Genomic DNA, 14325 nt, shown 5'->3' with positions numbered 1-14325 from the left:
ACTGCAGATTACAACATAAACATAAACATCCTGCAACAAAATCACTCACTCGGAGATTTCACTGATCCTGACGGGCCTTGAAGAGAAGTTCGTTCTCCCGGCGGGGGCAAGTTCGACGCAGCCCGGCGGGGCCAAGTTCGACGGCTTGTCGGACAAAACTGTTGAAATGGCCGCCTCAGAGCCCGGAGATTAATAATTTGTGGGCAATTCTCGATGCCAGGGTGGACAAAACTGATGTATCGAATAAAAAAGACAATTTTGAAGCTCTAATGCGCGCTTGAGAAGAATAAAATCCCCAAAAACTAAAAATCCTAGTAGAAAGTATGCCAAAACGCCTTCAGCAGGCTAAAAGAGAACACATAAAATATCATAATGCATTTATTATTTCTTATTTTTATGCATAATAATGAATAACTGAAGTGGGCACTTTTTCTTGTCACTTTTTATTATTTTTTTCTCAAAATCAAAATATGTTTGTTTTCGCTTACTCAGTAGTGGATCTTATATGAAATATGTAAATCAATATACGAAAAATACTTGCAGAATATTTAGTTGGATTGAGAAAAAAATATTGAGCGAAAATAAACAAAATTCGAAGTGGGCACTTTTTCCTGCCGGTCACTGTAAGTTTATAACAATCCTAAGCAAACAACTTTTGTGGTTCTATGACGTATACAAATATTTATTTATCAGTATAATCAAACTGAAAGTATACATTGTTTAATGTAGGATTAAACTTAACGGTCCAAGGAATGATGGCTGCACGATTGGGGAAGCTCCGTACTAAATGTACTCCCTGGCGCCAATTCATATTCCAGCGCACCGGCTCATCGGACGCCTCCTCTACCGGTACTACTGGTCCACTAGATATCGTTGTTTTCGGCCCAAGACTACCATCCAGGTGCCACTCGATCCAAATTGCGATTCCATTACATCGACCTGGTTCAGATAGACAGAATTTGCCACTCGAAAGTTTTGTTTTCTCGAAATCACCGACAAAATCAATGTCCATCAGACGACTGGCACCGGCAAGAGGATACGCTGGATATTCCCACAGTGGTTGAGCTTCGACCGGCGAATCCGCGTACAACGAATGTTGCTCGATTAGTTTGTCCATCAACGATAAATCGAAACCCTCGCATGTACCAAGTGGGGCGTTAATTTTTTGTAAATCTAAAAATTCTACCGGTAAGCCGTAAAGTGTTGCGGAAGCCGGAATGACTGCCACGCTCGCTGGAAGCAACGGTTTAAGGTTTTTGAGCAAATCTCCGTAGTGCAAATTGTCCCATGGTAGAATGGCGGAAGGGAAGTGTGGTTCACTGAACACGTGCGTCACAGTGGCTACCTGCTCCGACTCGAGGGAATCGGCCGATGTTACAAACTGTACATTTTGAACATTATTGTTTTCCACGAACGCTTCCATACAGCGGCGAGAGATTGCGTTCGGCTCGTAGAGCAATACTTGCTTGACGCCCATGCGTGCTGCGGCCAGCCCTAGCAGGGAACCTTCACTCAAGACGAGCACCACCGAATCTCCGGAAAATACGCGCTCGAAGTAGTTCAGATATCGTTTATTGCGCAGGCTATCGTTCAACTGTCCGATACGTGATCGTGACTGTGCAATGTGCCATCCGCAACTGCAATGCGGACGGGTTAGTGGTGTCTCTTCACTAATGCTAAACCACAGCGAATACTCATCGTGGTATGACTGGAGCATAAACTCTTGTCCTTTTTGAAGAGGAATTTTAACCGGCGGCAAGAAATACACTGCCTGCATCCAGTGGTCTCGCCAAGGTATCAAGTTGCTCTCCGGAAGCCGACGCGCGGGATGAACCTGTGCATTTTTAAGGTGTTCATAATCGGGATGCGCCCAGTACGGGGCACAACTCAGCGCCACGCTTGCTTCCTTGTCCATCGTTAAATCCCACCACATAAAGACTGCTTGCGGGAACCCAGAGGTGCGCGCTTTACATAGATTTTTAAAACAGCGGTCCGTTTTTAGTTCGTCCAGCTTGGACCAGCAAAACTCCATCACCGGCATCGGTTCCGTGAGGGCGTTGAAACTATGTGCTGGGAATTGACTGAGTTGTATATCAAAAACCGCGCTTGACCCTCGGCAGGCTGTCACCTCCGGTGGAACGCGTAGCAGAATGTCTCCGTCGGCATTCGACAAGGTCTTCAGACACTGCCAGTTCAGGGCGAGCGGACACTCTACCACTTGGGCATAGATTGTTGCACGATGCGGTATCGTCAGGACATCATCCGTCAGCAAGTGCTCCAGCGCGTGCCGATAAGTTCCGATGGCACCTTCGCCGATCAGCTCCGTATCGAATAGTTCCGTTACCAGCACGTTCGCGCGTCGCTCCATATCCATTCCCGGACCAACTGTTAGCTCGGTGGACCGCTTTTTGATCAAACGTATCCGCTCGTCCATTTGGTTTGCCGCTATCACACGTTCGGCACAGTCCGCCATTGGGCGGAAAGCTTCACAAGCTATTACACTGTCTGCACCTGCACGTACAGCCATCATTGAGAGTAGTCCGCTGCCGGTGCCAATGTCCAGAACATTTGCTTGCTTGCCACTTTTGTGAAGCCGTTCAATCGTTATCCGGAGTGCCTGGTCGTATTTTTGGTTACGTTCCCAATCGTGGCACATGTCCGCAAAGGCGCTTCGAGCTATTTCTTGCTGCAAATCGAAACCATCATCGCCTACTTCGGCTATTTCCTCCATTCCTAAGATATTCGCAGTAATGGACAACTTGTCGTTCACTAATGTTTTGTTTACAATCCGAACCGGCTAATGACAACTGCACGTGCTTGGTTGATACTTAAAGCTGAAATAGTAAATTTATCAATATATTTATGATCGCTTAACCGATTTGTACTTGTGACCCCTCAAACGAAAAGTTTTTGTAAGACACTACTTTGTCTTAGAAAATATGTTTCACTCTTTTCTAGTTTTTGATAAATTAGTTGTGTGGAAAAGAGACAGAACTCTACAAGAACAAGGTGGATAAACCTTGATTAGGAATTTAGCAAAGTCAATGGAAAAGAGGTCGCAGCATACCATGTAACGAGAGAAAAACCGTGGGAAATTTTTTGAAAGTTGGTTGAAATTTTGTTTACCTTTCACGAGCAGCCAGGAAAGTGAGGTAAAACTGCAATATTGGTATGTTTCATCAACAGAACAAGGAATTGAAGCGTTCGACATATGTTCTGGAGGAAGACTGGGTATAAGGCAGACCAACAAACTTAATTTAGGCAATCACAGCGAGCAAAAGGATCCATATCCCATGATTTCACACAGAAGAGCACTTTCTATCCCCAAGACCATGGATACTGTGGAGATCTTCCACAAATATGCTGGAATTTTTTGTAAACACGTTTTTAACCAACTGTCACAACAATGGCGGAGGAAAAAACAGCTTTGACCAAGGTGGGTCCTAAGGGAGGTGAGCTCAAAGGCCTGGTCGTGGCAGCCATTTTGAAATCAATTTTTGACAATCGTTCCTGGTTTTGTTTACCAACAAAAGGATTACGACGCGTTAGCAAGCTGCTGGTTCTAGTTGATACGGTTACCGGAAGGCTCTGCCCTCATTAGCCACAAATTTACTGAGGACACAGTTCCATCAACGATATATTGCAAATTCATCTAGTAAATGAGGTTGGACGAGATGGGTAAAGCGGTTAGGTCGTCCAAAGGCACATATGTTAACACTTTGTTGCTACAATGCTACACGAAACGTGTTTGTTAACACGACAATATCTTCATTATATCGCATTTTTTCCCATTCCATGAGTTATTTTTGCAAAAAACAGCTGAACAGGATAAATACGGCATTCTTACGCTATCGGAAAGAGCTTTGGAAACAACAACTGGCAAATTGTAAACATAAACAAAACCCGCAACGATTGTCAAATTTTTCCTTTATTTTTCTAAAAATATGAAGGCGATTTGTTCGGGATGAACCCACCTGGATAGTAATCACTTTGCTTTTGAGCTCACCTCTCTTAGAACCCACCATGGGCGGAGCAAAAAATAGCTTTGACCTGACCTGTCTTTTGATTGATCTTGATCTCGATTCTGCCAACACTAGCCGGAAGCTATTTGAGAAGTCTGTCATTCCGACAACAATGTTTTCAATTGTTGTCTTTCTAACACCAACATAGCTACGCAACAACATATTTTCCATAGATTTTCCTGTGTATTGTTGATTTAGAAAAGTGTTTCTTAACACATTCAATACAAACTATGTCAAGCAGCGACCTGACGTCCAAGGAGGCGATTGTAAGTATGGGAACGAGTGATTTTCGCTATCGTTCATAGCTTATCATTAGAAAAGTGCACTTGGTCATTATAATTCCGCAGTTATTCAAAGCGTACGGGATCAAAGTGTAGCGATAATGCTAGCTAATAGTGCATTCTTATTCCATTGGGATTTCAACGCAAGCGCTAAGTCAGCGTAATTTGATATCGTGCCATTCATTCCATCGTGCTTCATGAAAGGGTTATGGCGTCCTTTAGGCTTTGTTTCAATTTTTGAGGTTAACAATTTACGTCCCGCTGTGTGCTTCGTTCCTCAACCATGTAGAGATTCGCATGAGACCCATCGTCCCACACTGATGAACATGAAGCAATGAAAGCAATTCTCTGCGTATATCGCTCTTCGAGTCTAATCCCCGGCTTGCCGTATACTCTGATGCCCTGTTCTTTTGGAAACCATCGCAACATAGAAAGCGCTGCTCTTCTGCCGGATTGGTTTGTATGACGGGTCATACGGTTGGTAAGACTGGCTAAGGTGGAAAACTCTAAATGGATGGATGTTGTAATGGACAAGGTTTTGGCTATCAATGTATTTGCAAAGCGCTAAAGTTGTGAAAAGTTGTTCGATTAAGGGTTCCATGCGTATGGTCCGCGATTTGAGGTCGAAACGATTTTCGATCGGTAAATGAAATGATAACTTATGTTTCTATTGAAGTCGAGAGGCGTCGTCGTTTCAACATAAACGATAAGATCAAGGAACTGGGAACGCTGTTGCCGAAAAACATGGAAGGATCGAGCAGTGAGCTGAACGGCAAGGATGGTCGCGTCAACAAAGGAACCATCTTGAAAGGGACGGTAGATTATGTGAAAGAGCTGAAGCTGGAGGTTAGCATGCTGAGACATAATGATGAACTCGTCATGGCACTTCGCAATGAAAATGCCATGCTACACAAGAAGGTGGCGGTAAGTTGGGAAAACACCCGGAAGGGTGTAAATGGGTGAAGAATGAACGATTACTCAAGCGCCAAATACCTCACCAACCAAAGTACGCCAGAATGTAGAACCTATCAGATACACTTAACTCATTTTCCAAGTTTACAGGGATCCAATTCGTCGTCATGTAAGTAGCCGTTGGATAAGGTTATTAATTATGCATTTGAAAAAACGTGTTCAGCTTGTGTCCCGTACATGCGGAATTATAATGATCGTAGCATTAAAGGACATATACTTTTCGGCACAATCAATTCGCTTCCTAACTAATACCGTTTTCGGTACACATTGTTTCTTTCTTCAGTCTAAAGTCGAGCAGCAGCTTTCCCCATCCAAAGATGGAATCATAGGAGTCACATTCTATATATACGTGGACATGTGCGAAAACAATCTGCAGCTTGAGAACCACGCTAAGCGTTTGCAAAACCTTCGCAAGGAACTAAATTTTATCAAAGAAACCGACTGGCAGTTCAATTCAATGGAGAAACTGCTTGGTCAACATTAAATTTGGTTGACATTCCCAATGTCGATATTAGGCGCCAAGCGTGGTATTGTAAATTTGTTGCTTCCACGGTTTAGTGCCATAGTTGATGCTGTTTTTATTTGCCCTATTATTTTTTTCAATTGAAATAATTATCGTTACGTTTAACGCACAATCTCAAAACTTGAAAAACGAAAGAATTCTATTCTCTTAAGTACTTTAAATACAACGCAATCATGTTACGACTTGTGTGGAAGATCCTTAGCGGAAACTCGCAAGCTGAGGCCTCTGATATGAAACTCTTGCAAGAAAAACTACGACGCATGGAAGAGGATCTTCGGGACAGTAGTGATGTCAATACAACACTGCACAATGAAACTTCACAGGAGCCACGTGTCTACGATGTAGTAGAACCGACAAACTGCTTTAAGAAAACCGGTAAGACACACTACTCTGCACGTCTGCTTGATGTGAGGGGGGCTGGCGTTGCTTCAAAGGATGCTGTATTATGAGATGATGACTACAAGGTGGAAAAATGTGTTTCCCTCTCCACAGGACGCGTAACCGCCATGCGCGGGGACCACTTCATTATTGACCAGCTTTATTTTGTGCCGAAGACAATGCTGAAAAATTGCGTTTCGTCGGAACGTATCGAAGAGAACTCGCGCCTCTCGTTTCTCGCTTATCGTAAGCATGATGAGGCATCGGGCGAAAGTACGGTGAAGGTGGTTAAAATTTTGTCCCTCATCGATGAAATGTGGACGGAGAACGGGATCGCGGTGGATGAATCCAACTGGACGGTATGTATTAAACCCTGATGGAGCACACCATGATAAAGATGTTTTTCCTTTGAAAATTGTATAGATGGCCACAATTAAAAAAATTGATAACAATATGGTAGTGACATAATTAAAATTCTTGAAGGTCTAGAATCCTTTTTTTTAATGTTTTCAATGACTTTTCTTCTGACTCTGTTCTTGCAGGAACAGAACGCAAAGCCAACATCTGGCAAAGATACTGTCTATTACAAACGAACACAACGTCGGGAACCGGGAAAAGTCATCGAGAAGGACGGCAACGTGATTGTCATCGAAACAGATATTGGCGCCCCGATCAACGTGGACATGGATAAGATACGCATGTCGTTCGTCCCGGTACTGGGCGATTACGTTACGCTCGATTGCTATGTGCAGATGGACAGCGAGTATGTCGATTTCAAGGGTGAGGTGCTGGAAGTAATTGCCATCGAACCGTCGCGTACAGTTAATGGGAGTGGAAAAATTTCAACCATCGATACAAACGGTGGTGAAATTTTCACCCTAAGCGGCAAATATGTTTACCAGGCCGATGTATTGGCTGGCAGCTATCGACCGTCAGTTGGAGATACGGTAACCTTTATAGCCATCGAGAATGAACACGTTCAAATGCGGTGTCTGAGTGTTAAATATGTTGAAGGCAGCAAGATTGTTGCTAGGGAACCAGATCGGACCAATGCAACTGTACCTGCTCCGAACAGTACCAGTCAGTCTGAGAATGATAAACCAAAACCTTCAAACGGAACCAAAATAGCAGGAAGAGAAGGCACCAAGGAAGAAACGCAAATATGGTCGGATAAACAGGGAATCAAAATTATCGGCGATTTCGAGGTTCAGCTGAAGGGAACAAGTGAATCGACCGTATGCAAGATCACTGTAAGGAACGAGTCTAGAAAACGTCACCGGATTTTACAGGTTAAACCAATGAAAACCATCCAACAACCAATAGTAAACCTGAAAAGTCCGGTGGCCAATGCCCAGCTCGTCCTGTTTCCCGGCGATAGGGAAGAATATGTGTTCAGTATCACCGGTGACTCTTTTCCCGGATGGCACCGTGAGGGCTGGGTGTGGATGTTCGCTGGTAATTTTCAAATAGGTCGCACTTTTAACATCAACATTGGTGATAATGGGCACCAGCTATCCGACATAAGTGGTGCAACCGAGAATCCGCAAAATCCTGCCAGCAATGCAAGGTTGAGACAATTGCAACAAAAGTTGGCTGCCCTGAACATGCGTCGAGAAATGAAAACGGCACGTATCATCCCGGGACAGCGGATAAGCAAACCACCCAACTTCGTCGCATTCAAAATCCCGATGTACACCGTACCATCGGAGCTGTTCGAGCTGGTCCTCGGGGCGGAAAATAGACACCAACTTCGGGAAGCCCTCGGAAAGCCCCCGTATTGTCTGGACGAGCCACTGTCCATTCGTAACTATACCCGCCTGTTCGGACACTGGATCTTTCTGGAGGAAATAAATCAATATATCTCGTTCCGGAAGTTCGACATGGAACGTGCACACTTTATACCAGTTGAAAATTTTTTGGCCCTGCACATGCCCAACATTGCCGAGACACGTCCATCCGTGATGCTAGGGGACACGGTAAACGCTACCGCTCCGTGGTGTAAAGAGGACGACAAAGAAGTGCCCACTTACCAAGGAGTCATTCACAAGGTTCAGCAAAACCGAGTCCTGTTGAAGTTTAACTCCAACTTTCAGTCTCGTTACAACGGCGAAAGCTATCGAATTACGTTCTCGTATGGACGGGGTCCCTACCGGAAGCAGCAGCATGCCATCACGCGGGTTAGAGCCACCATGGGGATGGAGTACCTATTTCCGGAGAAGATTGCAGCCCGAGAGCCTGCTCTTAACGTGCGTCTAAATGACAGCGAAGAACTGGTGTTGGAAAATGCAGACGGTACACCGGGTGAAGTATTACCCTGGCGGAATCCAAATCTGAATCACTATCAGAAGGCCGCGATCATGAATGTATTGCGTGGCGAAGCGCGTCCATTGCCGTACATTATATTTGGCCCACCTGGCACAGGGAAAACGATCACCACAATCGAGTTGATTCATCAGCTGGCACTAAATTCACCCGACAGTCGGCTCATCGTCGCTACGCCGTCAAATAGTGCCGCGTATCTTATCACCGAACGGTTGGCCGTGGCTGGCGTGCTCAAGCCAGGCGATTTCATCCGACTGGTCAGCACAAACCAGGTGGAACGGGAATCGATCCCGGAACATTTGGCTCCCTTCTGCGCAACGGTAGACATCTCCGAAGAGCGGAACAGCTCCGGTGAAACGCTGGTAACCGAATCGGGGCTGCGCATGAAGTGCCAGGCGAAGCACATTGGACGCCATCGGGTGACGATCAGCACCTGTTCGGGCATCGGCGTACTGATGCAGTTACGCTTTGCACGCAACCATTTCACGCACGTCATCATCGACGAGGCGGGACAGTCCAGTGAACCGGAGGTGCTAATTCCGATCTCCCTCATCAACCAGACCGTGGGCTCGGTAACACTTGTTGGCGACCCGAAACAACTCGGGCCGACCATACTTTCGTTCGAGGGAAAGGCCTATGGATACGATATTCCACTGCTGGAGCGACTTTTAAACACCGCACGCCCCTACAGTATTGATCGGGATCGATTTCCCGACACGCATGGCTACAATCCGCGGCTAGTGACCAAACTGTGCATCAACTATCGCTCCATCCCGTCGGTGCTCAAGCTGTACAGCGACATCTTCTACGATTCACAGCTCGTGCCAAAGCAAAAAACGCTCAGCATTGAAGACACCATGTTGCTAGCAACGCTCCAAGGCATACTTCGTATAACGCGACCAATCGTTAATCACGGGTTCTTTTTCTGTGGCATCGATGGTACCAACCTGCAGACCCCGGACAGTCCGTCGTGGTTAAACGCGCCCGAGGCAAATATGGTGCACTCAATCGTGGAGAAGCTGTACCGAAAGGGTTACCAGCCGTCCGATATTGGCATCATCACGCCGTACGTGAAGCAGGCTAAAATCATACGGCGCATTTTTGATACCGCATCGCTCGAGGCACCGAAGACGGGCTCGGTGGAAGAATTCCAAGGCCAGGAGCGCCGGATTGTGATCGTCTCGACGGTTCGTTCGTCCCGCACGCTTGTCGTACGCGACAAGGATTCGCTGCTCGGGTTTATTTCTTCTCCAAAGCGAGTCAATGTGGCGCTCTCTCGCGCCAAGGTGGCGCTCGTTGTTGTCGGCAATCCAAAACTGCTCGCCATTGACCACATTTGGATACGGGTGCTTCAGCAGGCTGTTAACAACGACACGTATTTCGGATTTCCGCTGCCCGCAACCCTGCTGGCCGCCATCCAGGCTGGAACACCACTCGTTACGGCACAGTAAAACAAAAGGTGGTTGAGAAAAAAAACGATTCCCCTGCTGAATCCCGAACTTGAATTACAAATGCAATACTACACGTTCCTTTCATGAGTTTGGATTCTTTTCATCGTTTTATTTTTGGTAATAATTTCTTTCTTTTATCCAACTTTGGCTGCCGAATGTATGAACAAATTTTCATCTTCTAATTATATGAAATAAAACTAAAGACGATTTTTGTAACACAAGAGCCATATTTCAGTTTTACTTATTTCCTCCTAGTTATCCCTTCCCCAAGGTGGAACATTACGTCTGTTTTTCTTCTCAACATCTTCAAATCGCTGCCCATTCCTAGGTCAGGAAGGACTGATATTGTTATTGATGGCTTAGCGTTATTAATTAAAGTAAAAAAAACATTGCTTCTGGTTGCTAGTAAGATCAGTGCTGTTTCTAGTTGCTTTTTTTGTATATACGTCGAAGCGATCTTTTTGTAAGTGTGATACCTTCTGTTCGTAGATGCATTAACGTTAAGCCTCCTGTTCATAGATGTACAAGTTAATAGTGTTAGCCGTTTGAACGGACACTCCCGAGAAGAGGGAAAACAAATTGACATCAAATCAGGCTTACAAAATTCTATGCGCGACTGATTTGTTTGTTTCGGAAATGGCGAGCGGTACAGCTTATTCGCTAGTATAACTACAGGAAAGAGTCTGAGATTGATCAACAGCTGATCTCTTCGGTAGTGTATATGCTAAATATCCTAGAACTTAAACTGGAAATAAGCCTAAGAACGAAAGAAAAACAAAATGTAAATCATAACAGTCTCTTTAGCGCAAATGTGATTTTTGGTTTTAAACCTTGGTTAGTTGGTAAATAATCTCTCCAAAATATCGTTGAGGTGATATAAAAAAAAAAAAATAATAATAAAAATAAAATAAAAACCCCCGCACACAACATAAAGAACACGTTTGTAACGAAAAAGTCCCTCTCGAGATTCCAGAGAGCTTTCTTCATCCGCAACCCTGCTGAAGTGGGCTTGTTTGTTAATTCATTGCAACTATTCTGGTTACGGTTAGAATAGAGAAAGAAACTGTTAATGCATTGCGCTACGATCAACGTGTAATGTTTTGAGCTTATGCTATTGGCGGCCATCGTTCCCGTTTGTGCATTGGTTTAATATGTATTACTGCCAGTGTTCGTTATCTTTTGCTGTAAATGCCCTCAAATAATCACACAATCTATTTACAGTCCACTAATGGTATAAATAATATTTCATTGGATTACGCGTTTTTCGCTGGGTTCTATTTTTTTGACTTATTTTTTTTTTGTTCAACTGTTTACTTTTGAAAAGTAAAATGCTTCCTTAAGAAAATAATAATCGGTCCATAATGTAAAAAAAAAAATACAAAGCTAGTCCTTCACTATCGTCGACAATTGCTTCTAAAACTCTATCCTGTTGTCCCGCGCCTTGGACGCATGGAAGCGTCGTTCGTTTGGAAATCTCATAGCGTTGGGGTTTACTGGCGCACCATTCATCAAATTGTATTACGCCAGTATGTAACACATAATAGTGTGGTTTTTTTCGAGTAAAACGAATCTTGCTCTGCGATGGATGTGCTAAATACTAAATTAACCGACCGATCGTCCTCTGCTCCGTATATCGTCCTGTATGTTGCATGGAATCTTTCTTTTCTCAACAATAGCTTCCAACGTAGCTAATCGATGGGCTTTTGGCGGTAAACTCCGGTAGGGATACTGGCTTCCAGTACCACCAGTTGTAGATCACTGGAAGATTAAGAGAAAAAACAATATAAGTAGAAGACACGTGTCGAAATCGGTACCGTTCAATTAAAATTTACATAATAGAAAGATTTAGTAACAGTAAAACTTATGAATGACCCCAAAAAGTTGCATTGTATCATTAGATAATAACCATCATTTGATTATGTTAACAGTATACTCTTTATGATTTAGTAAGTAACTATCTTAAATTGTAACCCTTTTCGAAATGGAAGTTCAAGTGTAAAAAAAGTGAAAGAAAAAGGTTGAGGCTGGGGCCGACACACGTTGCACAGAAGGTGCAATAAGGCCTTTAATTTTAATGCTAAATGTTATATATTGTAGATATTTTTAAGACTTATTTGGAATCGCTTGTAAAATAAAATGGTTGAATTACATCGCATGAACGTATTTAAAAGTTGAATTTAAAATTGCCTTTTTTGTGTATGTTACACCACTTTTTTCCACGATTATTTTTGGAAATTACGGTTTTTTTGTATTTTTATCAACGGAATATGAGCCCTATTTAAAAAAAAATGATGATAAGAACCGTGAACATCTACTGCACAGCTGCTAAATTAAGTAAAAGAAAGCAAATAATTGTAAATCAAACCTTTTCTAAAAATTAAGAGTTAAAGTTATACACGCAAACATACGGCAAACGAAGTTAAATGTATTCTCTCAATCCTAGTCAGAAGTTTGAGGTGGAATCATCATCATATATATTTGTGTTTTGTAAGTCCGATTAATATTTTCACGCGGAATGAACTTTGCCGATCCCTGGGTAAAGGATTAAATTGTCTTTATGTGGATTGATTTGCACAGAAGCGATCCAATCTAGTTGCCATAGATGAAATAAACAGAATATGGTAAACAATATCGGAATGAAATAAAAACCAATTGTGCAAGAACTAAAAATTGCCGATTCGATGTTCAAAACTCTTGTATGTGATTGTAGAATTACATGCAACTGACTTACATCCATAGTACGGTGGCAATCGTACGGAGAGTGTCCTGCACCGGTGCCGGCATTCCTGCGTCGGTCGCAGCAAAAACGTACGGCTACCGCTGCCCTGAATGACGAACATGTTGGCACATTCTGCGTCCGGGATGCTGTAGAGTGGGGCCTGCGGCGTATCGATCAGCAGGTAGCGCTCCAAACTAACGCCCGTCGCCGGCAGCCGTGAGGGCCGGGGAAACAACCTTCGCAGGAGTCGTGCCGGTTCCATCCGGTTGCATCGCCACACGCTGTGGCTTTCCGGTGGGGCCGTTCCCGTCTTTGGCGTACCACCGGTTCCGCCGTGGCTGACGTTCACAAACACCCGGAACAGATCGTCCAGGTTGCGGATCGCGTCATCGGTTGACTGCACCCTGTACGCGTCTTTGGTAAATACTGACCGGTGCTGCTCGAAGAGAGTCTGCAGACTCCCGATGTCGACAAGCTCTTTTTGCGTTTTGAAAATGTAAGGATAATTGACAGCGGCCGCTGCTGCCGCGGAGGCCGATGTCGTCGAACGTGACTCCAGTACGGCAGTAAAGTCGAGTACGTTGGCCACGTCCGCACAAGGATCGCAATTGAGATTTTCCACTTGAAAGTAAGGATTCGTCAGCAGGCAGCTTTCATCGTAATACTCCGTCAGCGAGGGGTAGGACGCAATTATCGGAACGGTAGCCTTGCGCCAGAAGCGCATTCCAGGATAGATGAAGCTCTGGATATTACGAAGAACGACGGTGGATACTTCGTGCTTGTACGAGAAAACGATGAAGAGCGTCATCAGCAGGAAGATGAAGTTAATTATCTTCTTCTTCCGCTCGATGACCGTCTTCAGGAGTATGCGACTCGTATGCTTATCGAAAATGTAGTTGATGATGTTGTTGTTATGGAAGTAGTGCCGGATAAGGTAGTTGTTGAACTCGCCCTCGCTGACCTGACCACGCCGTGCAGCCAGCTGTCGGAGGCGGTTCAGGTTTTCCACGTACTTCCGGATGATTTCATTTTTGTCCCGCAGCTCTCCAAAGTTCATGTCCAGCTCATCGCCCATTGAGGTGATGGTTATTGGTGGTGGCAGAAGAAATCAAGGAACACCTACACACACATACACTCACTGGCGCACACGGCGTATGTGCGATTTTGCAAGATGCAAGAAATCGCACGCACGGCAAATGGTGCGACACAATTGACGAATCCGTTGTTCTTTGCTTGCGTTGCGCTACCCGAAGATTACATATTTTCACTAAACCAAAGAAGAGAGCTACGAACAGGCGTTGCGAAAAAGTACAATCGCAACAAACACTAATATCAGGTACGTGCAGAAAGCTGGTCCAGCAGCTCGATGAGAGATTCTATTATTTTTAGCCTTGCTGGAGGGTTTGTCGACCTTAACACCAGTCTTCACTAATTTAGGCGGAGGTGTTATTCTGTTGTGTGTTCTCGTCACTTTCAGAAACTCACGATTATTCACATACTACCCGTATATCCGTTTACATTATTCACCCATCCACACAGTGGATTCCATTCTTCACTACCTTAAATCGATTATAAACAAACACGGAAAGAACTGTCATGCGAAACGGTTGAAAGCGGTTATAGATCATTTAAAAGTTCACAGCGCAACGGGCGAACG

The 14325-nt window shown here is 44.3% G+C and overlaps 4 protein-coding genes across 4 annotated transcripts; 2 read left to right on the top strand and 2 right to left on the bottom strand.

The window, feature by feature from the left end:
• Positions 1-661: 661 nt before the first annotated feature.
• On the bottom strand, positions 662-2768 carry LOC131265561 (protein arginine N-methyltransferase 7). The gene has a single exon (XM_058267847.1). It carries the CDS (start codon positions 2729-2731, stop codon positions 683-685), a length of 2049 nt encoding a protein of 682 aa, XP_058123830.1. The 5' UTR covers positions 2732-2768; the 3' UTR covers positions 662-682.
• A 1331-nt stretch (positions 2769-4099) lies between these two features.
• LOC131265578 (uncharacterized) lies at positions 4100-5766 on the top strand. The gene is made up of 2 exons (XM_058267868.1): positions 4100-4288; positions 5559-5766. The coding sequence occupies exons 1-2, from the start codon at positions 4253-4255 to the stop codon at positions 5757-5759; spliced, it is 237 nt and encodes a 78-aa protein (XP_058123851.1). The 5' UTR covers positions 4100-4252; the 3' UTR covers positions 5760-5766.
• Positions 5767-5969: 203 nt separating this feature from the next.
• On the top strand, positions 5970-10166 carry LOC131265554 (probable RNA helicase armi). The gene is made up of 3 exons (XM_058267836.1): positions 5970-6173; positions 6291-6535; positions 6719-10166. Exons 1-3 carry the CDS (start codon positions 5972-5974, stop codon positions 9947-9949), a joined length of 3678 nt encoding a protein of 1225 aa, XP_058123819.1. The 5' UTR covers positions 5970-5971; the 3' UTR covers positions 9950-10166.
• On the bottom strand, positions 10160-14211 carry LOC131265572 (uncharacterized). Its single transcript, XM_058267858.1, has 2 exons — positions 12681-14211; positions 10160-11707 (listed from the first exon to the last, which is right to left on the bottom strand). Exons 1-2 carry the CDS (start codon positions 13741-13743, stop codon positions 11616-11618), a joined length of 1155 nt encoding a protein of 384 aa, XP_058123841.1. The 5' UTR covers positions 13744-14211; the 3' UTR covers positions 10160-11615.
• Positions 14212-14325: the final 114 nt, after the last annotated feature.

The sequence above is a fragment of the Anopheles coustani genome, chromosome 2 (assembly GCF_943734705.1).
Source record: "Anopheles coustani chromosome 2, idAnoCousDA_361_x.2, whole genome shotgun sequence".
Lineage (NCBI taxonomy): Eukaryota > Metazoa > Arthropoda > Insecta > Diptera > Culicidae > Anopheles > Anopheles coustani.
Note: the sequence above shows the minus strand (reverse complement) of the source record. Positions and strands in the feature narration are given on the sequence as shown.

Excerpts from the sequence above, each read along its gene's own strand:
- LOC131265561 (XM_058267847.1), bottom strand. The coding sequence starts at position 2,731 with ATGGAGGAAATAGCCGAAGTAGGCGATGATGGTTTCGATTTGCAGCAA.
- LOC131265578 (XM_058267868.1), top strand. The coding sequence starts at position 4,253 with ATGTCAAGCAGCGACCTGACGTCCAAGGAGGCGATT. Across the intron at positions 4,289-5,558 it reads TGACGTCCAAGGAGGCGATT|TCTAAAGTCGAGCAGCAGCT; the intron begins GTAAGTATGGGA and ends TTCTTTCTTCAG.
- LOC131265554 (XM_058267836.1), top strand. The coding sequence starts at position 5,972 with ATGTTACGACTTGTGTGGAAGATCCTTAGCGGAAACTCGCAAGCTGAG. Across the intron at positions 6,174-6,290 it reads AAACTGCTTTAAGAAAACCG|GACGCGTAACCGCCATGCGC; the intron begins GTAAGACACACT and ends CCCTCTCCACAG. Across the intron at positions 6,536-6,718 it reads TGGATGAATCCAACTGGACG|GAACAGAACGCAAAGCCAAC; the intron begins GTATGTATTAAA and ends CTGTTCTTGCAG.
- LOC131265572 (XM_058267858.1), bottom strand. The coding sequence starts at position 13,743 with ATGGGCGATGAGCTGGACATGAACTTTGGAGAGCTGCGGGACAAAAAT. Across the intron at positions 11,708-12,680 it reads ATTGCCACCGTACTATGGAT|TGATCTACAACTGGTGGTAC; the intron begins GTAAGTCAGTTG and ends TTAATCTTCCAG.